Source organism: Carettochelys insculpta, chromosome 3, assembly GCF_033958435.1.
Source record: "Carettochelys insculpta isolate YL-2023 chromosome 3, ASM3395843v1, whole genome shotgun sequence".
NCBI classification, from domain to species: Eukaryota; Metazoa; Chordata; order Testudines; family Carettochelyidae; genus Carettochelys; species Carettochelys insculpta.
Window position 1 is genome coordinate 93,640,350 of NC_134139.1, and position 26,395 is coordinate 93,666,744.

Sequence of the window (26,395 nt, forward strand, 5' to 3'; positions counted from 1 at the left end):
GCACGTTCTCTTCGCTTGGCCTGGTTATCAATCTGGCAAAATCAAAGATAGACCCCACACAGGACATAGAGTTCATAGGGCACGCATAAATTCTATTACAGCGAGAGTGTATCTACCAGAGACTCGCTTTCGGGCCATCGGCTCCCTCGTGCAGGTCATCACCTTCAGCCCTACGGTGCCAGTCCTGACATGCTTACAGCTGCTGGGCCACATGGCAGTGGCGACGTTCGTAGTACAGAACGCCAGGTTACACATGCGCAGCATGCAGCACTGGCTGGCGAGCGTATACAAACCGGCAGCACACACCGTTCACAGGGTGGTGTCGCCCACAGCAGAGGTGCGCAAATCCCTGCATTGGTGGGTAAACCCCAAGAACTTGCTGACAGGGGTACCCTTCCACCAACCACAAATATCGGTTTTTCTTACTACAGATGCCTCCCTCATAGGGTAGGGAGCACACATGGGCGAAGAGGTGACTCAAGGGCTGTGGTCCTCCACGGAGCAGTCACTGCACATAAATATACTGGAGCTCAGAGCAGTGTTCAACGCCTGCAGACACTGTCGAGACCATATACAAGGCAAAGTTGTCGGGATCAGTACAGACAATACCTCCACCATGTTTTATATAAATCGGCAAGGAGGAGCTCGGTCCCGTGCCTTATGTGCGGAAGCAGTCCGGTTATGGAACTGGTGCATCGCTAACAATATAATCTTGAAAGCCTCGTACTTACCAGGCGCTCACAATGTGAAGGCAGACCAGCTGAGCAGGCATTTTGCACTCACACACGAGTGGCCGATCCGTCCCGATCTGCTACGACCGATTTTCCACGCATGGGGTTTTCCCCAGATAGACCTGTTTGCCACTCAACACAACAAGAAGTGCCCACGATTCTGCTCCAGGGCAAGACTGGGACGGGGGTCCCTGGGGGACACGTTCACGATCTCGTGGAGGGGCCCCCTGCTTTACGCTTTTCCTCCCACAGTGCTGATCCACAAAGTCTTGCAGAAAGCCAGGAGGGAAGGAGCCCGAATGATCCTGATAGTCCCAACGTGGGATCGACAGCAATGGTTCCCCCTACTCCTGCGCATGTCGGACCGTCCACCGATGCCCCTTCCGGTGGCGCCGGATCTGCTCACGCAAGCCCAGGGGTCCATAGTGCATCCGCACCCACAAGGCCTGCGACTACAAACGTGGTTAATCCATGGCTCAGCTCCCTAGAGAGCACATGTACGGAGGAAGCGCAGCAAGTCCTAGAAGTAGCAGGAGGACTTCCACCAGGAAGACCTACGAGCAGAAATGGACTCGCTTCACGGCATGGTGTTCTACCAAACGGCTAGCCCCGCTTTCGGTGCCTATACCTGTGATATTAGAGTATTTACTGGACATCAAGAGAGGAGGACTCTCACTATCCTCGTTAAAGGTCCACCTTGCCGCCATTTCAGCGTTCAGACACGAAGAGGAAGGGCACACGGTGTTCGCCCATCCCATGGTTACCAGGTTCCTCAAAGGGTTGGTAAACCTATACCCCCCTCGGAAACTGCTTCCACCTTCGTGGAACTTGGACCTGGTGCTTAATGTGCTAACGGGACCACCGTTCGAGCCCTTGGCCACGGATTCCCTCCGCCTCCTTACGATAAAGACGACCTTTCTTCTCGCAATCACGTCAGCTCGCAGGGTGAGCGAGCTTGCGGCAGTTATGGCAACACCACCCTGCACTGTTTTTTCCAAGGAGGCGGTAACCATACGGCTGCATCCAGCCTTTGTTCCCAAAATTTCTTCTGAGTTTCACATTAACGAACCTATTGTTTTACCCTCATTTTATCCAAAGCCTCATAACTCTAACAAAGAGGTGCGCCTACACCTCCTGGACGTGAGGAGGGCGCTAGCCTTCTATATAGGCAGGACCAAGTCCTTCCAGAAAACGGATAGACTCCTAGTCTCTCTCGCTCCCAAATCGAAAGGAGAAGGTCTCTCTTCGCAGAGAATCTCGAAGCACATCGTATCCTGCATAAAAATGTGCTACGAGCTCAAAAAGACTCCTTTACTGGCCACTCCCAGGGCTCATTCCACTAGGGCAGTGGTGGCATCAACAGCCTTTTTCAAGGGCGTTGCGCTAAAAGACATTTGCAGAGCGGCGACCTGGTCATCCTATGACACCTTCGCCAAACATTACGCCCTTCAGCAGGGTATTCCAAGAGGATACCCGTCTCTCTGCAGCGGTCCTCTCGGGGACAAGCTGCACATAATCTGATTACCCACCTCCTATCTTGGGTTACTGCTGGGTAGTCACCTATTGTGGAGCACCCACGGGGACACTCAAAGAAGAAAGACAGGTTACTCACCGTAGTAACGGTGGTTCTTCGAGATGTGTCCCCGTGGGTGCTCCACTACCCGCCCATCCTCCCCGCTTCGGATCTCTGTTTAGTGTTTTGCAGGAGCATCCGAGGTGGTTGGTCAAGGAACTGGCAGGGACCGGATCGCACACGTGGCCAGGAGCGTGCAAGGGAGCGGTGCGCACCGGCGCATGCGCGGTCTGGCAGAAACTGCTTGGAAGATCCGATCTGCGGCGCCAGGCAAGCCCGACACCTATTGTGGAGCACCCACGGGGACACATCTCGAAGAACCACTGTTACTACGGTGAGTAACCTTTCTTTTCTTGGTTACCTACCTTTTATAGTCCAAATCGTACTTAAAGGGAAAAGTATATAAGCAGCTGGAAGGTAGACAAAATAGTCTGTTTTGAAGAAGTTTCCTGCTGTTTCTTTGCTTGAAATGTCTACTAAAGTTTACATAATTTAGTTCCTACTGTCTCCACCTCAACTGAATGAGCATTAGACATGTGATTATCAGTCTCCTCCCATGGTGTGATAGTGCGAGGTTTGCATCCACAGCCGGTTATCTAGATGTATCTGTTTACATGACTTCTCCTCTGCCTTTTGGCTGTTCTGAATATCACATATTATGAGCCTAACAATGGAAATGCCAAGCTACTACTAATAATAGACCAAAACAGAAGCTTATAAATACTAAAAAGATGTCCCAAAAGGTAGCATTGTGGTAAATTGACACATATATTTTTTAAAAAATATTGGTTGTTCACTAAAAACAGCAGCTGCTAAGTCTGCTCTAAAGAGATCAGAATGAAAGAACAATGCTAAAAATATTAAATATGAGTATAAGCATAATTTATGAAACACCCAAAGGATTTTAAAAGTTCTTGCGATGTACAGTGTTTCTGCAATAGATAGCAATTGTTTAATGCAGATTGTTTTGAAGTCTAAGGAAATTAGCAAATAGTTTCTTTCCAGTTCTGTGAAGTGCTGAGTGAGTGCTCAGCTCGCGCTGAAGCAAAGGGGAGGGAGATGATACTCAGCATTGGACTCAAGGCAGTGCACACTTCATGGGAATATATCCTGATAATTTCTCTGTAATTCATAAAGACTACACTCATCCCTCCTTAAACGAGTACTTTATTTACGAGTACTTGCTTAAACAAGGGACACATATACCTCCCTTAGTTCACTCAACGAGTGAACTGCCCCCCGCACTAATATGAGCCTTACCCCTCTCCCTGTGGCTCCAACCCTGGTAGTCTGACCCCCCCCCACCAGCCCCTCAGCCCCAACCCGCTGCAGCCTGAGCTCCCCACGGGCCCTGTGGCCCCAAACTTCAGCACCCAGACCCCCTGCTGCCCATACCCCTCACGGTCCCGTATCTTGATCCCCACTGCAGCCCTGTAGCTCCCAACCATGGTAGCCAGACCCCCTTACCAGCCCCACAACCTGAAACCCCTGCCGCCTGTACCCCCTGCCCCTGCAGCCTGACACCCTTGCTGGCCCCACAGCCTCAGCCCCTCCCCCGCCTGTATCCCCTGCGGCCTCGCAGCCTGACCCCCCACTGCTGGCCCCATGGCCCCAAACTGTGGCAGCCACACCCCCTTACCAGCCCCACAGCCTGAACCCCCTGCCATCTGTACCCCTGTGGTCCCACAGCCTGACCCTCCCTCCCCCCCACCGGCCCCAGGGCCCCAAACCGTGGCAGCCTGAACCGCACCACCCCGCCCAGACCCAACCCACCATCAGATTTTAACCATCCTTCCCACTCACAGCCTCAAACTGCCCCCAGGTTTTGACTCTCCCGAACCCAAGGTTCACTTACCTTTCAAAAGCAGCGCCACCTGCTGCCACTCCTTCCGCAAGTTAGGAGCCCTTAGGAACTAACCAGAGACTTACATGTAATTTAATAGGAATTTAGTGTCCCTCTTACGACTGTCTGCCTATGAGCAGAAAGTTGGGAACCAGTTGTGCTCATATAGCGAGGGATGAGTGTAACTTACTGGAATTAGACTTTTGTTCGTATGTCTGATATGAACACAGAACACGTATCAGCATGTTACCAGGTACTGCAGTCATGAATGAGAAAGCAGTTACAGAAAGCCCGTATGGCTAAACATTTCGCAAGCTTCTTCTTTACCCAAAGATTTCTTTTTCAGTTAGTCCTACTTTTTTGATATAGCAGGGTGGTGTTTGAACTACAAAAGCCGAAATGTTAATACTCACCATTCTGGCCTCAGCTAATCTTCAAGCCTCAGTAGTGGGCCACAGTTCACATTTCTCCCTGTCCAAATCTTCCCCTATCCAGGACTTCTCCTACCTTGCATAAAATCTAGACAACAGCAGGAACTGTCCTCAGATACTTATGAAACGAGAACATGCCCTCTTCCCTTAAACAGAGGAAACATAGGGTTATCATATTCGACCATTCAAAAAAGAGGACACCCTTGACAGGAAGTGTACCTACCAACTCACGTTGTTTTGGTCTGTTATATAACACGTTAATACAACATGAGTTGATAGATGCTGATACAGGTACACCCTCTCTCACGGGTGCCCTCTCTTTTGAAAGGTCAAATATGGTAACCTTAGGAAACATTATGAAGTTTAAAAACTGTTGTTTGCATTTGCAGTTTCCACGGAGAAAAAAGGAGGTGCAGGAAAAGAATTTATATATATAAAACACACCAAAGTACATTAAGGAAAAAAACATGCCTAGATTAATTTACTTGAATCTTTCTCTCCTTCCTTTCAACCTCTGTGTCACTACTGAGAGCTGATAACAGCAACTGCCACACTGGGAATACACACAATTTAGTGAAAAGAAGAAAGAGAACTGGTTCAGTTCAGTTTTTTCTCACCAGCTTTCCTTATTTGTTAACAGCCAGTCTTTAATCTGGAACGCAGGATTTAAGAAGCCTCTGTAAAAAAAAGCCATCAAGACTGTTTAGTCCAGTGGATAGAACACTGGTTGAGGACTTAAGAGACCTGAGTTCAAGTCAGCATTTTATTGCAGGCTTCGTGGGTAGAGTGGGGCACATCTCCCCATAATCTTGTTCCTCATGTAAAACAGGGATTATACTTCCTACACCCCAGGGTTCTGTGAGGCTAAGTGTATTAAAAGATAGAGGTTATAGTAATGGAGGCCTCTCTTAGCTGGGCAGATCTCAGCTTCCTGATAGGAGAGAAGATACAATGACTATTTATGGAGTACAGTATTATATGGTAGCAAAGTCAGGACATCAGTTATTTTGAAGTGACTTTGGCTCAGCTATGTTCCTGCCCTGTATTATAACTTTCTGTAAACATCTGAACAATGTTGCATTTCTAGCATGTTTACTAAAATGCTTTAGAAGCACACGTCTGTACACCTGGGGGTAATTCTGCACCACTGTGCTAGCACAGAATTAATATTCCCAGCAGATTTTACTATTTTCCTAAAAAAATATTGATTTATATGCCATGCTATGGCAACAGAGAGGGGTGCAGATCTGGTTTTGGGATCACTGAGATATAAACACTACTGAGGGGGGCAGGGCAGGACTCTGTTTTTCCCTCTCTCTGTCATGTTACACCCAGAGCTGGGGTGGGACAGAGCTGAGGACTCCCTGGCCAGTGGCTCCTACCATGCCTGGAGCTCCAGCTGCTAGTTTCAGCTGGGCTGCAGGGTGGGGATGGGATTTACTTCCTTTCTCCCTACACAGGCCACTCCTGGGGCCCCGGCAAAACCATCCCAGAGAACTTTCCCATACTGCAGAAAGTTCTACACACTCCTGTTCCCTTCCCTCACTGGTCCCCAGCCGTGCAGGGGGGAGGGCGGGGGATTCACTTCCAGACTCACCCAAACCCCACCCTGCCAAGCTCCATGCTCCTGCATACGGACCATCCCCTAATGACCCACACACACCATCAAACTTCCACTCCAACTAGCTCCACTCTCTTGATCCTGAACAACCCCCCCGGAGCCTCTTCCTCTGGACCTCCACACTACTGAGCTCCAAACAGCTGCACCCAGACCTCCACCACACTTCAAAGCCCATGCCCCAGCCTCCACAGTCCCCTGCTAAGTTCACTACACACAAATCCCACCCACTTTCTCCTGGATCCCCCATACAGAGTCCCAGGGAGACGCCCCCCAGTGAGCCCTTAGTCATCCAGCTTTCCCCGCCACAGACCTCTGACCAAGTCCCCTCCCTGTCAGATTACCCCACACAGTACATTGTCACCCCACATCTGTATTCCACCACATTGAGCCCCTGCACACTTGGATCAGCCCAAACAGGATCACACCTAGATCAGGGGTCTGGATTGGGCATGTGTGCAGGACTCTGTCCCTCTTGCTCACCATGGGCCAGACAGACAGATGTACTAATATGTCTAGTAAGGAATCTGTTTGCCAAGAAAAAATTTCTTGAAACTTTTTTTTGGTTGTCTGTGTTGTTACAGACATACTTGCTGCCAGGTATTTTTGAAAAAAAAGTTACCAAAATAATTGAAAGTGGTGATTGTCTTATTTTAACAAATAAAATAAGGAGAATTTTGAAAAAAATTAAAATACTGTGTGCAGATTTTGTTAGGTTTTTGGTGCAGAATTCTCTCCGGAGTCACATGGCCATTTACAGCTAAGCAACACTAAATAAATGTAGACTATTGTGTGCAATATACTAGCAGCGAACTTGTGCATGATCGCTTGATACAGCACAGACTCTTTGGAAGAAAATGTCTAATATCCTCGAATGATGAATAAATTTGAGGAAATTTCTGTGCCCCAAGATTTATGATCTAACAGCTCAATCCTGCCACACTTACTCAGGGCCAATGAGGACAGCAGAATCAAGCTAAAACAAAGACTGCTGTTCAGCAACCCTTGGAGTACTTCCAGACATAGACTATGTAGCAGATAACCATTGCACTCAGTTGCATCATTGGGACTACCACTAAAGCATGTCAGGTTTAGGTTAGAAAGCTGTAAAAAGGTTGTTGTTTACCAAATGAAACTATAGAGTAGTTCATATTTTCAAAACTTCTACAGTTATTTTTTTCAAAGAGTGACCCAGAGTGTGGGAAACGTTCAACTTTAAAGAAAATAATGAAACCAGTTTTGAACTGAGGAAACCACAAACATGCATTTTTACTTATTTATTTATTTGCTCATCTGTAATTCAAGAAAGAGCTAAATCATTTGTTTTAGATTCAAAAATAAATTGTTCCCATCTGAAAATATTGCATGCCAGGTTTCAGCTTGAGCTTTGTAATACCTGAGCCAGCAATACATTCATTCCTCACTACCGGGGAGGTATTCCTAATTCTTCTGTGGCAAGGAAGGAAGATATTTTAATCCCCTCTACAATAGTCTATGATATTAAACTATATTTCCAAAAGTGGAATATATCTAAGTCATTTATGCCATGTGTATAAATAAATAGAAATACCCTTTGGCAACAAGGAGCTATTGCCTTCCTGAGACAAAACACCTTATTTCAGTCTATTATGTCTCAGTCCATACTCTTCTGTGCTATCTTCGTGCTTCATACATTAAATGGTATCACTTAATTGACAAAAGTATTACCAAGCTATAGTATGCAATTAAAATACATATTACCATGACTATGTTCCATCTGTATTGAAGCAGAATTCCCCCACTGAATTCAGCTGAAGTCCTCAGATGATTATAAAAAGAGGGTACAGTATAGCCCCATATTTGGTTTTTAAATGATTTCTTAAGGTACATATTAAGCCGCTGCTTTAAACTCTCAGACCTTGATCCCACAAGGAGCTCTGCAAGGGCAGATCTTTGTGCCTGAGAGCAGTCCCACTGAATTCAGATGGGAGTTCCACATGGATGTAAGAGTCCATCAGTGTGGAGCTCTCTGGAGGACTGGGGCCTAACCATTAGAAAAAGATATGTTCTAAACTCAGTCAAAATGCTCATTGAATTGAATCAGAATTTTGGCTGATTAGGGAATGCAGTTATGACCTCCTCTAGGTCAAAGGAACTCTTTATCTGCGTTATTAGTGCTGCCCTAGGTTATTATAACTGAACAGTGTTTTAAAAATCACTTTCATTTTCCCTGCTTGTACTCATTGTTTGTCTGTTTTTTGTACTTTTCAGCTCAGACACTGACCTATCATTTTTACTGCTGTTCACAGGCAGTTAGTGCCTGCTTTGCTTGCACTACTACTATATTTCACCAAGCTTGCTTCAGACCTGCTAGGGCTCAAAGGACCACCTGGGAGAAGGCGCAGCACATATTACAACTGCAGTGAGCTGACATTTAAAAATATATCACAGGGCTGCAGAGGAAGCATGATAGGTCTCGTTTTCCCAAGTAGGCCTCAGCTTCCCAAAAGTTTAGGAATGGGCACTTTCACACAGTGTGAAGGAGCCTGCATTGCAATCCCTGCAGGAGGAACTCATTCAAATTGTGTTTCAACTCATGAGAACATGTATTTTATTATTAGGCCCATTTTTATGCAAGCACCGTACCTGGGCCTGATCTGACAATATCTTGTAGGCTAGAACTACTGTCGCTAACTTTAACTTTAGTAAATTGTGTCTGTTTCAGTTAGCCTTTTGTCATCACAGCCTCTTTCCAGCCTTTAAGCATATATTCTTCTCTATAGCTCTAGACAGTACAAGCTTGATTATCCAGCATCCCAGAGGAACAGGGGATTGCTAGATGTGCCAGTTAGCCAAGCAGGCACCACAGGTCCCAGATGGGCAGCCGGCCCCATTCTATTGGCCCCAGCCAGGCAGCCGGCCTGGCAAATGCTGGATAACCAAACTTGCCGGTTATCCAAGTGCTGAATAACATGGCTTTTACTGTACAATATTTGACTCTTTTTCCTGTGAAAGAGCAGGTGATTTCTGCACCTAAATCCCAATAATTCTGATGAGACATTACAGTTTTCTTTACACTTCTGTTGTTTGTCCTCCATTTTCTTGGACACAGTGGACAATATCAGCAAACTGAAACCTCACTCTTCTCTGAGCTATCATGACTTTGTGTCTGACTGATTCTCTTCCTGTCTCTCTTCAGTGTCTCCCTTCGTCAATCCTCCTCCAGGTCCCTCTCTCTCTCACTCTCACAGTCCCTTGGGGCTATGTTCTTTGACACCCCTATTCCTTATTCCTGCGCTTTGACTGTCAGCTCCACACTTTCAGGTCCCAGTTCTAGACCTTTAGCCTCAAGCTTCCTTCCCCTGTTCAAACTTGAGTTGCCGTCCTGGCCTTTAGCTGAAACACAATATGACAAAAACCCATCATCTTCTCCCGTAAGTGCTTCCCTTTCTACAATGGTGGGGCTCCATACCATATGCCAGTACTTTTACTTATATTACTATGTGCCACATTTTAATGTCTGTATTTAATGTCTTTAAATAAAAAAAGAATTGTCAAATCATCGTCTTGGATGTCCGTGGAGTTTTACCTTGGAGCAGCCGTTGAATTAATATAATTGCAGTGAGGTTATGCGGCTTTTGTTTTGAAATTGCAATGTTGTGCTTCATGCTCGTAGGATATTGCTTATTACCAAGCCTTATCTGCTGAACAGTTGCAGACAGAAGCTGCCAAACTTCAACCCAACGCATTGTCCACTCAGGAGTTGTATGAGCCAGGCTTAGAGTCAGCTGCCAGTGCCAAGCTGGATGATTTGCAACGTTCTTGGGAAACACTGAAGAATGTGGTGAGTCCTTTAATGCAGAGGAATAAAAACTGATCTGTAGTATGTCGGTGGGAATACAATGCAAAGAAAGCACTTTATTCAGAGCTACAGCTCTACATAATGCTCCTTAACATCTTTTGGCCTAAATGCTGGCAATCATGTGGCAACAAGAACTGTCAGTACAGTGGTACACTGTTAGTCCATGCTGTGTGTATACGGTGATGGCAGGCAGTGGCCAGAGTGAGTGAAGGTGATGGACTGAGAGAGAACTCACAAGAACAGGTTTTGCACAGGCACTTGTGATCCATTAGTGGTGTGGAAGTAGGTTTCAGAATTGGAAAGCTGAATCTTGAAGGGCACTCTACGGCTGAGTGTCAGCGCTGTACAGCTTAGCAGGGAGTGCATGTGGGAAAGCCCTATTCCCACATCACCTCATTTGGGGCTTTTGATTGTTTATGTGCCTCACACAAATGTTCCAGGTGAGGAAGTGAGACTCCAGTGTGCTGAGCAACGCACATGTACGTAGTGCAATGATAGCCAAGGCCCTGAAGAACAGAAACTCTAAGTCTGAGAGACAATGAATGATCACAGCAAACATACAGGTAAAAGTGAGCTGATTGTGCTTGGTAGCTTAGGTAGTGGTCACAGCATCCTAGTTGTCAGCTCATTTTCAAGTGCTTTGTAGGAATTATGGCAAGGGTTAGTTTTGAGCAGAGATTTGTAGAGACTCTGGTTAAATTAACAGCTGTGCCAAAGCCAGGTTCAGTGTTGTTTGTTTTAATTGCTGGACATTTTGGTATTTTTCCCTCTCTACTGGCACTTTGGGGAAGCGAGGAGTATGTGTATACACATTACTTGCAATTGGTCTATATTCTGCCATTTCCCCTACTTGTTTTCTTACTTCTGAAAGCCAGTTGCAAAGGGAGACTATTTGTAAGCTAAAAAATGTACATAAATCATAAATGATTATAGCTCCCAGCAGAAATACAACAACTGTTAACGCCCACGTTCTCCTTTGGTAGTTCAGTGACTAAACGTATGTGGTTCTAAAGGAGGCGTTGAGTGAAGATGGGCATGTACCATCAAAGAGATATTTCTAAAGACAGTAAGCCAAAATTTTCTTCCAGTCTGTTCTAAGCCCTCAAGGACTTGATATTAACTATCATGGCTTTTTTGTGGCAGTACATGCCAGTACCGCATACCAGCACCTCCACACCAATGTTCCTCCAGGCTAGGGTTCCCATGGCTGGGGCTGCCAGTGGTGCTCTGTGCCCCAACTGGCTCCCAGCCACAGGACTGCCCCTGCTCCATCCCTCAGCTGGGGTTCCCGCATCTGGGGCTGCTGGTGGCGCGCTGTGCCCCCACTGGCTCCCAGTTGCATGGCTGCAGGTTCTCCCCCCTGTGCCCCAGCCAGGGCTGAGTACCAACACTTATTTTTTTAAAGAAAAAAAGCGCTGCTACTAAGAATTGAAATAACCCTGCACAAAAAGCCAGATGCCAACGGAAGTCCAGTGATCCTGTTTCTAAGGATTTGTTGACATTCAGTGCATTGATGGCAGCCCACATAGGCATTTTCAGGCTAGTTTTGATCTAGCTAGTGCTGCTAAATCTAGCAGTGAGGACACAGTGCAATGAACCCAGGAATAAATACCCAGGGTTCCGACAGGCTTGTATAGCCCACACAAAAGCCTGGGCTGTCATGGCTTCAATGCTGTGCTTAACCGCACCAGCTGGATTGAAGCTAGTGCAAGTTTTCCTACCCAAGGTGCAGTCACACCTCTGATTATGATACGCGTATACCCTGAGAAGTACTAGACCAACCTAACCTATTTATACAGAGCAATGAAGCCCAGTTATCTAGTAATGCACAAAAATCACCCCATTCTATGTTCCTTTCCCTGGAGATCCACTTATGTGATATTAATTCTTGCTAGAGACAGAGTAGCTATTATGTGGAATGTGGAGCTATGCCTGAAGTAATTTATGCATAGGGCATGTCTGTGTACATGCAGCCCAGAATGTGGCAGGAGAAATGTGCTTAGTTTTCACCTTTTTATTAAAGTAAGGGGAGTTAGGCATAGGAACTAGACTTTGGCCAACAGTGACTAAATGTCCTTAGTATTCCTCTTTTGCTATATAATTTATATTCTTAAAAACTGCTATTGCAGACCAACCTCTTGGCTTAGAGTCCCATTTAAACCATGGATATATGAGGGAGAAGAGAGGAATAAGCAAAAACTTATTTCAGGAGACAGACTATCTGCTTACAGTTTTCTTTACTTCTTTAGATCAGTGAAAAGCAGCGCACCCTCTATGAAGCTCTTGAACGCCAGCAGAAATACCAAGACGCACTTCAGTCCATATCCACAAAAATGGAGACCATTGAAGTGAAGCTGAATGAAAGTTTGGAACCTGGCAGGAGCCCAGAGAGCCAGATGGCTGCTCATCAGGTAAAAAAAAAATCCTAACTAGCTGCAGCTTTTTATGAATTTGATGGCTGTGTTATTATTCACAGAATAACTCACAGAAGACATGCAGGCTGATTGAAACTTTGTTTAAAATGTAAATTCTTGATTTAGGCAGGAGTTCCCTGCAGTCTGCTTTTCCTCTTGAACACTCTGCTGTTAAAGAAATGGGATGCGATTTACAAAGTGACTCAAAAAAGAGAAAGGGTTAGACCAGCAAAACATATAGGCCCAAATTCTGTGCTAATTAACCCCTGCCATGTAATGCCTCTGGATTCAGTGGAGTTGCACAGCATGTGGGCACAGCATTGGCCTTCCTTTGTAATGTTTAAATCTGCCAGTTAACAGACAACTAACTAATGAGTCTCATTCTGGTCTTTGGCTTATTATAAGCACAGTTGAGGGTTATTTTAGGAAATGAGGCTCTGAAAGAATTAGACTATATGATAACCATTGAGGATAACATTTGGTTCTGATGTTTACCCAACAGATCTTCCTCAGTGCATTGGCACAAGTGATAAGAGCACAGAGAAACACAATAATAGAGTCGAAATCTACTATGTAGCTCTCAAAGAATTATTTTTCCCTTATCATATAGGACTTTATGAATGCTTACCTTTGTCTGAAGAATGGGTTTACTGGTACAGGTTGCACCTCTATCATCCAGCACCCTTGGGACCTGACCGGTGCCAGACAAGAGAATTTGCCAGATGACGGGAGGTCGGTATTGTCTACCAGCATTACCAACACTTCCACTGCGTACTGGGCTCTTAGAAGACATTGAAGGGGAAATTACAGCTAAATAACATCATGGAACATAGAGAGCCAGGACTGGTGGCTATGAAGAACTTTATGGGACCACGGGAAACTTGGCCATGCCCATGAAAAGTGGTCATCTGGCTAACTAAAATCATGCTGCATTACAGAATTTGCCAGCTGAGAGAATTCTGGATGAGAGAGGTTCAACCTGTACTTCCATTTTGACTCTTTTTATAGAGGTCATACTTAACTGTTTACATTTCAGATTAAAATCTGGAAAATTTCCATGCCTTTAGAAATCTGGATGGCCTTTGCCAACTGGAGATATTTCCACTCACAAATGGGTGAAGTCCTTAGGGTGCTAATGAAGATGATGCCAGCCAGGAAGCCCTTGTCTCACCCCTTCATGTGGACAGGAGGAAGATAAAGTGTCACATACACCTATTAATTATATTTAAAATTGGATCCAATTCAGGTTTTTAAAATTATTTTTCACAAAGAAAATATAATGGTCCTGATTTGCTGCCCCTGCTTAATCCAGCCATTCCTTTCTGTGCTCACAAAGTAATTTGTACATACAATTTGCCATTTAAACATGCCACTGACTGGGATTGTTTATCAAATTGCTAGAGATCTAAACTATGTAATCTGCAACCCCACATAATTATTGGAATGAAATTACACATGCACATATGGATGCAACAAGGAAAGGCAGTTTGCAAAAGACTTTGGCCCCAGACATTCTTCTGGACTGCATCTGTTGTCTGGCCATGCTCTCGAATGGAAAACCCTTCCAGTATGGCCTGTTAGTGAACAGTATTCAGACTGGCCCCGAGTGCTCTGTCACTTGGGAAAATTAAAACTAGTTCAAATTTAAAACACTGGTTCAAAATGTGGCAGCCTGCCGGAGAGCAGCCAGGGCTCCATTTACTTCAGGGACTCTTGTCAAATACTGGATTCAGTATAAGTCCTGGTCCTTATCTCCAAAGCAATCCTTGAGTTAGTATCAAGCTATCTGAAGGGCCATCTTTCCCTTCAGTGGGAGCGCTGTGCAATTAAATATCAATTCTTTGTGTACAATTCTTTGAGTTTAAAGCCAAACAAACTCTTCTGGAGCTAGTTTGTGTATCCAATCTGGAACAAATCCTGAAGCATCCAGAAAGAAAGGCTGACCAGAGCCATCCCATTTTGATTTGCCTGGAAGATGGATTCTAAGATGGGAATGGTTAGAAGTAAGTTCATAGGTAGCATAGTGGCATTTTCTGAATGTTCATGTAATTTGGTCAATATTTTCAGTTCCTCCTTAGAACCAATACCCAATATAATTGTAGGTGAACTGAGTTTTCAAGTTGTACCCATGTTAGACCCATGTTTCAAAAACCATTGTCTTCTCTGTCTGCTACAGTGATTGCCTTGTGCAATGTTAAATTTTTGCTGTGTGCCTCCAGGTTGCTTATAAAACGTCTTACAGATTGCTAAAAATTATATACTTGAAATCTACATTTAAAATAGCAGCAGTCTATGAATAAGCAGAATGTTTGAATAAGGACAAATATAAAAGCACCTGTCTTGGTAGCTCAGCATGGAAAATTACATCCTGCAGGACACGTGGCCCGTCAGACCTTTTTATTTGTCCCTCAGTCTCCTTCCGGGGAGCAGGAGCAGGTATTTACCATGCTCCACCTGCCCAGTGCTCCCCAGACTTGGGCTCACAATTCTTTGATGAGCACCAGCTTCTGGCATGCAGTCACACTGTGCAAGTGTGACTTCCCCACACTATACCCAGGAACTGAATCCTGACTCTACACAGCATTTGCCCCCCATGCAGCAGCGCATCTGATCCCCTGCTGGTATCCTACTGACCCACCTTGTGCCTCAAAACGTCCCAGGGGCCACGCCCATTGCAGCCAGAGTGGCTCAGCCTGTGGCAGTGCCTGATATGGCTGCCTTGATGTCACTGCAGGTAGGGCCCCTTGGAATCCCCTGTACTTTTCCTCTGGAGCACTCCCAGACGTGTGCCATAGCCCGTGAGACCCGTTTTACCCACGCGCTGTCAAGATCCCTCATAGAGCCTCCACCACACCCCATGAGTTCTCTCACCTCACCTCAGACGGCTATCCAGTTTCCTTTCCCAGGTGTGGCCCTCAGTCCAAATTTGCCTACCCTTGTCCTAACACCTGGATCTTGAAGAGTAACATTTGATTAACCTTATTGCAATGATTTCTGTTTTAAGCCATTTGCGCCCACTTGGACCACTTCTGGTTTTGTTTTTTTATCCCATTCTATGTGTCTTCACTTTCTTTTTCCCCTCAGTAAGAAATGAGCCAATTTGTCTTTCTGCTCCCACCTTGAATAGGCTTTGATGGATGAGATTCTCATGTTACAAGATGAAATCAGTGAGCTTCAGATATCATTAGCAGAGGAGTTGGCGTCAGAATCACTGGACACAGATGCTGCTGATCAGTCGGCTTTGCAGTCCACACTCACTGTTCTAGCAGAGAGAATGGCCACTATTAGAATGAAAGCTTCAGGAAAACGACAACTGCTAGAGGTAAAAAAGAACTGTGAAGGGGTTTTTTTGTTTCTTGCCCCAAGTTTCTGATTCTGAATACTACTTTCAGAATATTTAAATATACATTGTGTGCACGCAGAAGTGTTACAGAGGTATGCAGGTAAAAGGATGCAATCACATTGTGAATCTGGCTAGAGCCTCGCACATAAGATTATTTTAAATACTGACAGTGAGATTCTGTTCTGTGTTGTGCTGTGCCATTGGATATGTTTGTGCTGCAATGAAAGTTGCATCACACTCATGAAAGAAATACATGCAACAAGCTTTGCCTGAGCCAGCATGGCTAAAAGTAGCAATGTAAATGCAGCAGTACAGGCTTCAGCGTGGGCTATACAAGAATGCCTATGACCGTAGATTTGCCTGTTGCTAGCCCTTCTTCCTGCATCTGTGCTGCTGTTTTTAGCCGTACTAGCTTGGGTATGTCTACTCATGCTGCAGTCACAGCTCAGATTGCATAGATGGAAAAGAGAGCACAGAGCTCACAGGCCATGGGAAAGGGATGGGCAGCTTATGACGTTTCCCACTCCTGGGCCACTCTGGAACCCCCAGCATAATTTAGCCCAGGGACCTAAATTTCCTCTAAACTGCCCAGCTGCACAGTTTCACATTAACCCATGAGCATGGGCTCAGGGCTGTACTGGGGAGCGATCTCTCCCCGAGTCCTGGAGCTAGCGAACTAGGGAAAAGGGGCCTCCCTCGATGTACCCAGCAGGTAAGCCCAAACCCATGCCCTACCTTGAGCCCTGCCCTCCTGCACCCCAAAGCCCTCATCCCTGACCCCACCTCAAATTCCTTCCTGCATTCCTACCCCCTCCAGCCCAAAGCCTCTATTCCCTTCTGCTCAGCACACCGACTGAGTCCTGAGCCCCTCCAGAAACCTGGAGCCCCCTCCTACACCCCAAACCTCTCATTCCCCACCCACCCTAGAGCTTGCACCCTCAGCCAGAGCCCTTGGATCCCAACCCTCTCTGCTAGCCCTGAGCCCCTCAGCCCCAGCCCCACCTTAGAGCCAATATCCCCAGCTGAAGCCCTCACACTCCTGCACCCCAACTGTCTGCCCCAGACCTGGCTCAGAGCCCCTTGTCCCCACTCCCACCCTGTAAATTTTTTTATAAGCAACAATATGAAGGTGACGTGTTGCACATCACCTCTGTGTCACACATCACCTGCGCATGAATGCACATCAGAAAATTCATTCTGCTTAGGCATGAAACAGATTAGAGGGGACACTGCCAAGGACCCTGTCTGAATAATGGCTGCCCTCTAGGTAGTGGAGCTGAGTACAGAGTTTCACCCCTTGCACATGTCCTGTGCCTTCAAAACTTGCAAAGGCATACTGAATGGGTGGCCTTTGGACAGTCTCCTCAATGCTCGTACTGCCTATGTTATAAGCAATGAGGAGTAGAAATGTAAACATCTCTTTAGAGGACTGTGACGTACAAACTGGACTGTCATGAGAATGGGATAAAACAAAGCAGCAGAAATGTAGCCTTAAAAAACTAACAAAATGATTCATTCGGTGATGAGCTTTCTTGGGACAGGCTTACTTCATCAGTATGCTGAGTATGGGATGGCCACGTTACTCTCCGCATGGAAGTATCTAACAAATAAGCCGGAACTTGAATAGTGTTAAATCGACTATTCTCTGGCTGAGATACTTTACCAACAACAGATTTAATTGAACTGTCTTGTGTAATTAATATTCTATAACATAAAATGTACAACAGAAACACCTAGAAAACTACCCAGATCCTTAGTTTCTGCTGTGTCTAGTATTAATGCAACCCCTGTAGTACTTGATCTATAGCCTAATTAATTGGGTGGAAAGATTCCCATTGACTTCAGTGAGCTTTGGAATGTATCTATAGGTAGGACATATGAATTCAGGCTGCTTCATGGATTTGTTGATGTATAGCTAGTGTATAAAGTTACATGCTATTATACACTTCAGTGGAATTACACCAATTTATGCCAGCTAAGAATCTTGCCTTGTTTATCATAGAGAATTTCAGATCAAAGAACTGTTGTTATTGTTCTTTTGTTTTGTTGTTCTGTTTTTGGTTTTGTTTGGTTTGTACATGGAAGCATAATGATAAGAATTTCCAGTTATTATGCAAAAATGGGCATAAAATGGTGACTGGAGCAGATAATATACAGAAGTTGTACATGTGAAACAGAAACAGAGAAGATGTGGCCACACTAGACCCTCCTTTTGGAGGGGCTATGGCAACATGGCACTGTGGCAGATGCTAATAAGGTGCTGCCATGAATATGCAGCTGCTCATTAGCATAATGGCAGCCACACTCATTTCAAAAGTGCCGCTTTCGAAATGCACACTGCCCATCTACCCGGGAACCTTTTGAAATGACCCCCTGATTTCAAAAGCCTCTTATTCCCAAAACCAAATGGGAATAAGGGGCTTTCAAAATCAGGGGTTGTTTCAAAAGGTTCCCGGCTACCCGGGCAGTGTGCGTTTTGAAAGTGGCACTTTTGAAATGAGTGTGGCCGCCGTTATGCTAAAGAAATGCTACATATTCTTGGTAGTGCCTTGTTAGCATTTGCTGAAGTGTCACATTACCATAGCCCCTTCAAAAGGAGGAGCTAGTGTGACCACAGCCAGAATGTTTTAGTAGTCTTAAAAAGACAATATTAATGATGGAATATCATGGTAAAATGAAATGAATTTTCATTTTGCATATAAAAGTTATTGGTTCACACTTGCTTCTGCGTTGAGGTTGCAATGGCCTTTCTCACATCCTACTATATTGCCATTTTACTGTATCTCTCATCTGCTTTATACTGTGCTTCTAAAGAAGGACCTCCGTGAATAACAGCTCACCTTGTGCCACTAGGAAAAACTCAGCGAGCAGTTAGAAGAACAGCGACAAGAGCAAGCCCTGCAGAGATACCGCTCTGAAGCTGATGAGCTTGACCACTGGCTGCTCAATACCAAAGCCACATTGGATACCACTTTGGTTACTTCTGAGGAACCCATGGACATGGAGGCTCAGCTGGTTGACTGTCAGGTAAAACAGAAATCATGGCTCAATTTTGCAATGAATACACTGGAGCTATATCTACACATGGAGGGTCTCCACAAAAAATGCATTTTGTAGACAGTCTGTTGACAAAACTCAGCACTTCCACCGACAGCATCCTGCCTCTCAGTGATGAGGAGTAATGCCTTTGTCAACAGTCTCTGTTGATGAAAAAGCCCTGTAGATGCTTTAGGGGGCCCACTTCACCGGGCAGCCCTGTATGCTGTGCTTCCAGTTGGCTGTTCTGTCGAGAGAGCAGCTGGACAATCTGACCGCTCTCTCTCGACAGAGCGGATTGCTCTTTCAATCCACTTTTGTGTGTGGACCTGATCTGTCAACACAAGTTTTACCAAGAAATCCCTTCTTTTGGTAACTTCTGTCGACAGATCTGTGCAGCGTAGACATAGCCTAAGAGTAATACCTTACTCTTTGAACAGTTCTGGTAACTTCAGTGACATCACTGTGGATTTAGAAAAGCAGAATGAGGTCTATTCTTTGCTACTATGTGTAACACATTGGCCAGGAGGAGGCTAATAAGCCTGTGGGGTCTGTGCTGCACTAACAAGGCACACCTGCATGGTTTGTGCAGCCTGCAAGAAGAGGAGCTTAAAAGGGGAAACTTGCCACAGCGGGGGCATGGTGAACAGGGAGAACCTTGCCTCATCAAGAGACTGAGGCTACAGTTACACTAGAGAGTTTTGTCGACAAAACACGCCGTGCATTTACACACAAAGTGCCTTTTATTGTCAGTGTATGAACAAAACCCAGCACTTTCCCCAACAGGGTTCTGCCTCTCCGCTATGAGGCATAGCACCTTCATTGACAGATTTCTGATGACAAAACAGCTGCGTAAATCCCCCCAGGGGGCCTCTCTCAACAGACAGGGCATCCACAACAATGGGCAGCCCTGTCTCCTACGCTTCCAGGTGCCTGTTTTGTCAAGAGAGCAACCAGGCAGTCCGGCTGCTCTGTCAACAGAGCGAAGCACTCTCCCGATTCGCGTTTGTGTGTGGCCTCACTCTGTCAACAAAAGTTTAGTTGGGAAATCTCTTCTGACAGTGACTTCTGTTCACAAAGCGCTGTAATGTAACTGTAACCTGAGGTTAGCAGGAGGAGGCAGCTGTGGAAAACATTGCCCCAGAGCAGTCCTGGCTGTCATCAAAGCAGTGTGCCCCGGGAAGAGGGGTAGCAGGTAAACCCCATGGCAGATTAATAGAAAAGATTAATAAGAAGAAGAACAACTCTGTTGAAGTTAGTGGTGTTGTACTGCTATAGGATTAACATGACAAAAATAAAACTCAAATCATGTTTCTCATCTTTGAGACCTCTTCAATAGCTGGATTCTCAAAAATACCCAATCATGTCATAATCTTTCACTGTTCATTCTTGGGAAGTTTATTACCTATAGATCACCGTTTTGAAGTTGAAGTAACATAGGGTATCAATAGCATTGCATGTAAACTGGGGGAAGTGGAGCTGTGAAAAGAAAATTGCTAGTCTTGCATAGAAAAATTAGTACTACTCTTGAAGTAATGGTGCTTTAAATTGTCCAGTTCAAAACTCACAACACAATCCCTTTTTATAACCAATGACTACATCTACACTAGAGAAAACCCAGGGAGAATCCAGATTCCCAAGGCATTCTGTCGACAGTCTTATCCCACTCCCCTGAGGCATAATGCCTCTGTTGAACAGAGATCTATTGAAAAAAGCCAGTCTGGACATTCTGGGGGGCCCTCTGTCAACAGACAATGTTTCCGGGACACCAGGCAGCCCTATCTGCTGTGCTTCCAGTTGGCCATTTTGTTGACAGAGTGGATCGCTTTTTCAGTCCGCTTGGCAATTTGGCCATGGTCTGTCGACAGAATTTTTGTCAGAGGATAACTTCCGACACAAACTTCTGTTGACAAATCACTGTAATCTAGATATAGCCAATATAACATTTTAATTTGTCAAGTTTTGCCCATCTTACATGAATGCATTCCTTCAGAGAGCAAAGCCTCTCGAGCACTTGACTGCTGCTATGGAAAATGGAAAAAGGCATGTATCATCAGAGTAAATCTGAGTGAAAATCTAACATGATCTTTTAATTTGGCAGCAGCAAAATGTGTCTCTTCATCTATCTCATATATAAATGGTTAGTTGCATCTCAGGATAATACATTCTGAAGGCAAATAAGCCACAGATTTGTCACTCTAAGTCGCTCTCTAAACTAAAGAGGATTATACAGGGGGTCTTAGTGCAATTGAAGCACCAATCAGAAAGGGCAAACAGTGAGAAGAGAAGCTTATCAATACAGACACAGTAAGGTGGTGGAAGAAGGGTGGGAAGGTGGAGAGACAGAGAGAAGAGGATTCCTTTCTTGTATATGCAATGAAGAGGAAAGGAGTAGCTGTATCTGTGTGAGACTTATTTATTGTTCTTAAACAGCTGCATCACTGTCCAGCACAAAAAGAATGGAGTAACCACTAGGCATCTTAGCCTCAATTGCCATTGAAAAGCAAAAAAAAAAAAAAAAAAAAGAAAAAGAAAAAAATGTCTCCTTTGCAGCACATGTTCTAGGTGAAATAAACCAGCTTTTCAATGAACTTCTTTTAAACTTTACAACCAAAAATAAAAAGTTGAGATGTGCAAAAGGTTGCAAGTGTATTCCTGAAGACTTCAGAGGGAACTGGAGAGTGAAACAAGGAAAATCTGGTTTGCTATTACTTTGGAGAATGATGAGGTAGGCCCCAGGTCTCCTTGCCAGGAAGCTTGGTGGATGCTGGAAAATGTATGAATTTGCCTCTTTATTTTTGCTGCTGCAGAACATGCTGGTGGAAATAGAACAGAAGGTGGTAGCCTTGTCAGAGCTCTCTGTACACAATGAGAACCTGCTGATGGAAGGAAAGGCGCACACGAAGGATGAGGCAGAGCTGTTGGCCGTAAAGCTCAGAACTTTAAAGGGAAGCCTTCTGGAGCTGCAGAGAGTGCTGCATGACAAACAAATCAATATTCAAGTAAGCAGCTCCTTGTAATTGGCTTTAAAGGGATCAGTATTTTTCCCCTTAACAACTGGGGTGTGAGACTTCAGGCAATGGGGAAAGGGAGTTAAAAATGTTTTACCATTATAACTTCATATATATTAAAACAACATGTGGCGGGACGCTGAAGTATATACAGAATCTCTTTAGCAAGCTGCAGCTTAATATTTGCATGGTGTAACACCAATCACGGATTTCTTACTCAGTATCTTTACTAAGTAACAATGACTCACTGTTGAATTATCTTGGCTGAAATTTACTGAGCCATTTTTCCTGGTCTTTCGTCTGCTTTAGATTTGTAATCTCTCTAAAGCAGGGATTGTAGTTACTGTGGTTCCATAAAGTAGATTGTGGGTATTTCCAGTAACAAATCATCATCAAAATAGAGGAACATATATTTAAATATTGCAATCAGTAATTTCTGTCATCTAATTAGATATGGTTACTCCCTCTCTTGAAGAAATGTGGAGCAACGATGGAGAGATTTAACTGAAGACTGTTTTATGATGTTATTCCTGACAGTATGGCTGTACCTAATGCAACTAGATAATGTGGCTTTGTTTTAAGTGATTTTGTTTATTTTTCTGGCTAAACTAGCATGGGGAGAAGTAAAAGCGCACAAGAAAGTTGAATACTTAACATGACAGACTGGCTTTTGGTTTTGAATTGGTTTAGTGTGTAGTGTTCATTTTTTCCTTCTTCTTTAGCCTTTGGTGTGCAAATCAAGTATATGGTCACCTTCAAAAGACTTCTGTTCTGTAATGCAGATTAAAGTCTACGGACCATTTAGCTTGAAAAATTACTGAGTGCATAAGGGGCAATTTTTAGTCCGAGTGCCTACAGAAGAGCAAAACAAAAGAACAAAACTTTTTTTCCGAAATCAGATGCCATGCTCTCTTGCTGTTCAGATTAGGGATTAGATATTATGAGAATTTTGTAAAAGGAGCAGTATTTATTCGGAAAGAAAACAGTTCATCCCAAGCACCTCTTCAGTACTATTCTTGCACATGTACTTCATGATTATGCCAATTAAATAAATGTTAGCAGCAGCGTAATAATGTATACTATTGTCTCTCATATACACATAAAAATCAGTGGCAAAATGAAAAGGTGACAATAGGTATCAAAACTTGATTTCTTGGATGATGGGTTTTAAATATGATAAACTAAGTTAAGCTAGTTTATTGGGGGCTTATTTGCAGATTTTTTGGCTACTCTGCTGATGTTAGGAGATTTTGTTATAATTTTTAATATTATTACTAGACTTGTTTCACTTGCTTATCCAAAAATACTGCAGAAATGCAACACTTTCCTTTTATTTGAAGACCATGTTCTTAAGTTTTTATATCTGTGTAAGAAGCTATTCTAGCTTTTAGGATTTCAGTTGCAGATCATGAACATAAGACGACAGAGGAAGCTGTGTAACATCTAATTTTTTAGAAGAGTAGTTTAACTGATTATCAGATTGGTGAAGGATATTTTAGTAAATGTTTCTTCTTATAATAATTTTCTAGTCTGCAATTCTCTTTCGAAAAGTTGCAGGTTATATGGCATCCTCTCTTCTCTTAAATTTGTGGCTCTCCTCTGATAATTACTTCCTTGATTAAGTAACCATGGCATAGGGCATTTCCTGTGGATTAATGATCAGAGAAGCTGATGGCATGAAGTATGGTGGAGGAAAATTAAACCCAGCTAATCAGGTATCCCGAGGAGTGTTATGTGCAATCCTGAGGAGGTGTTACTATTGTTCTCATGAGATAAAAATGCAAAGAAAAATCACAGGCCTATCATTCTCTCCTGCACCTGCATATTCTCTAGTGGGATGTTTACACAGCAGCCTTATTTCAAAATAAGCTACTTCAGACTAGATATTCTGAAATAGCTTATTTCAAAATAACACTGCTTCACACAAAAATGCATTTCGAAATAGAACTTAACTGTTATTTTGAAATAGCTGTGCTGTGTAGACCTACCCTAATACTCTGAGCACAATTACTTTGCAGACAAAATTCTTTATTTTCACGCAACCTCTGTATTTGCACTGTATTTAGGTCTTGGTTGTGACTGTCTGTTCTGACTTCTGAATATCAGGTTGAGGGATATACTACTTTTTCTGTTGTTCCACATTATATTCATCTAGGCTGCCTGCTTTTTCTCTTTCCAGGTGATGTCCTTATTATCACTTCTTGTGGAAGTCATGGTAGTGGCATACTTAAAGCATTGTCCTGAATATGTTCACCCCATCTTTGTCTTACCATGTGTGAGGCTTTAGAGTGGTTTGTGCTTCTTAGCCTTAGTTTAAGGTGTCAAATGACTTTTAAAAATCTGTAAAATGTATCATAACAGGAGCTTGCCAATTCCACACTTTGTTCTAGAACAATATTGTCTTCATAGACCTCGGTGGTCTAAAACCTGCTTATTGCTCTCCAGGTTGAAGGTCTAGTAATTTCTTATGTTCCACAATGACAACGTAATTTCAGGCAATTTCTCTCTATTTACTGCAGTTGGTAAGGTCATCTTTTTTGGCAACTTTACTCTATAGCTTCTCCTCCCCTGGGTTGGGTTCTTTCCTTCATACTGTACTCTGTTCAAGAATACAATGGAAGTTTGTAGGGCTGTTTTGTCACTTGTTTTAAGCATCTCTCACCAGCTGCTTTCCCATTTCTGAATTTACTAATGACACTTCTATTTCTTCCCCACCAAGCTTCAGTAGTCAATCTTCATCAGGTATTTCCAGCAGTTCACATAGGCTTGTTCTATTTAAAACAGTCTGAAAAGTTCTGCCCATCCTTTCTTTTGCTCTTTTTTAATGAATCTTAACATTAGCATCTCTAATACTGTACAGTAAACCCCCAAATATGTGAGTTTGAGTTGTGCTTAACTCAGATTAACTTGAGTTAAGCGCAACTTGAAACTGCTCTGTAGCTGTCTGCCTGCCTGGCTCCCCCAGCTGAAGGGAGCTGGGTGGGCAGCCTCGGTGGCATGGCTTCTCCCTGGCTTTCCCCCGGCTGTTTGCCCAGCACAACTTCTTTCAGCTGGCAGAAGCCAGGCGGACAGCTGTGTCTGGCTCCCAGAGTGGCAGGGAGCCAGGAACCAGTACTGGTTAGTTTCCTGGCTCCCACAATAAGGCGTGGAGTTGAGAACCAGGCGGCAGCCTGGCTCCCGGCTCCCCTCTTCTGTCAGGAGCCGGAAAACTGACCAGAACATCACTGGTCAGTTTCCTGGCTCCTGCCAGTGTCAGGAAGCCCAGAACCAGGCAGCAGCCACTGGCAGGAGCCAGGAAACTGACCAGCAATTTCCTGGTCAGTTTCCTGGCTCCTGCCAGCAGAGGGGAGTGGGGAGCCAGGCTACTGCCTTGTTCCCAACTCCATGCTTCACTGTGGGAGCCAAGAAACTTTCCCAGCTCTCATAAGTGGAGGGAAACAGGGATCCAGGCTGCTGCCTTGTCCCTGGCTCCCGTCCACTCCATGGCTGGTGCCCTCATGAATTTCCTGGCTCCCCCACAATGTGTGGGAAATTTGACCTACATAGGGATAGTGAGAACGCAACCCCCACATAAATCAGGAGTCTACTGTACTCTAATACAGCCAGTACTACTAAATTGATTGTTAGCTGTGTTTTTATCTTGTACAAGGTTATAAGATCATCTCTTTAGGTAGAATCTTCAACCTCTTAACATTTTCTATCTGCTAATGCTCCTTTTTATCTATGTCTGGAGTTCTCTGGTCTTCTTGCCATTTGTTCATCTCTTCACATGTCTGAGGGTTTATGAGTTTTTGCTTTATGCTTATTATCTTTTCCACTGCTGTCCACGTATCATCACTGGTCCATTCAATATTCCCTTTTAAATGTTATTAATACTATCTTTGCACTTTTTGCATTCCACACATTGAAATTTTCTGCAGAGATTCACCACCTGTGTTTTCTTTAGCTAATACCAGTAGAACCACCAAACTGTTCTTCAGTTCAAGCTGAAAAGTACTTTTTTTTTTTTTGCATTTGGGTTTTTTAATTGTGGAGTTGTTGATGCAACATCTTTTAGGTTTCATCATCCTCATAAACTTGATCTTCTATTTAATTATAACAGTCATGGTCCCTGTCCACATCTGTTCCCCTTTGCAAATGTACACTTACCAACAATCTGCATAATGTTTTGGAGATGCAGAAGTAATCTGATTTTTTTTTTTATCATCATGCAACATCTCAGGAGTTCCATGTGACTTCATGGATTTCTTTAAGGAAATATTTTCCATCTCTCACAAAGACACTCCTGCAAATTTCTAGAGAATGTCCACAGTTTTGATTCACATTCAAACATCTTCTGCGCTTCCCCTTGGTTTTATCTAACCCGTTGTTGTTAACTCCAGTGTTTGCATTAAAAATCACCCATAGTTGTGAGGGTATTATTTTCTGGGACATTAGTTAGCACATCCTGTAACAAATCATAAAAAACGTTTTTTTAACCAGATTGTTGTTGGTTCGTACTCAGCACTGTGTCACCATTAAGTGTGAAAAGTGTAATCTAAAAGTGAGCTCTAA

General features: G+C 44.1%; 1 protein-coding gene across 1 annotated transcript in view; it reads left to right on the forward strand.

Annotated features, from left to right (window-relative positions):
• SYNE1 (spectrin repeat containing nuclear envelope protein 1) overlaps positions 1-26,395 on the forward strand; it is a 415,690-nt gene that overhangs the window by 238,832 nt on the left and 150,463 nt on the right. Inside the window, exons 90-94 of the mRNA XM_074990362.1 lie at positions 9,852-10,019; positions 12,287-12,448; positions 15,579-15,773; positions 18,648-18,821; positions 21,641-21,832. Of these exons, the coding sequence (XP_074846463.1) occupies positions 9,852-10,019; positions 12,287-12,448; positions 15,579-15,773; positions 18,648-18,821; positions 21,641-21,832 (891 nt within the window). The remainder of the gene's footprint in view (positions 1-9,851; positions 10,020-12,286; positions 12,449-15,578; positions 15,774-18,647; positions 18,822-21,640; positions 21,833-26,395) is intronic.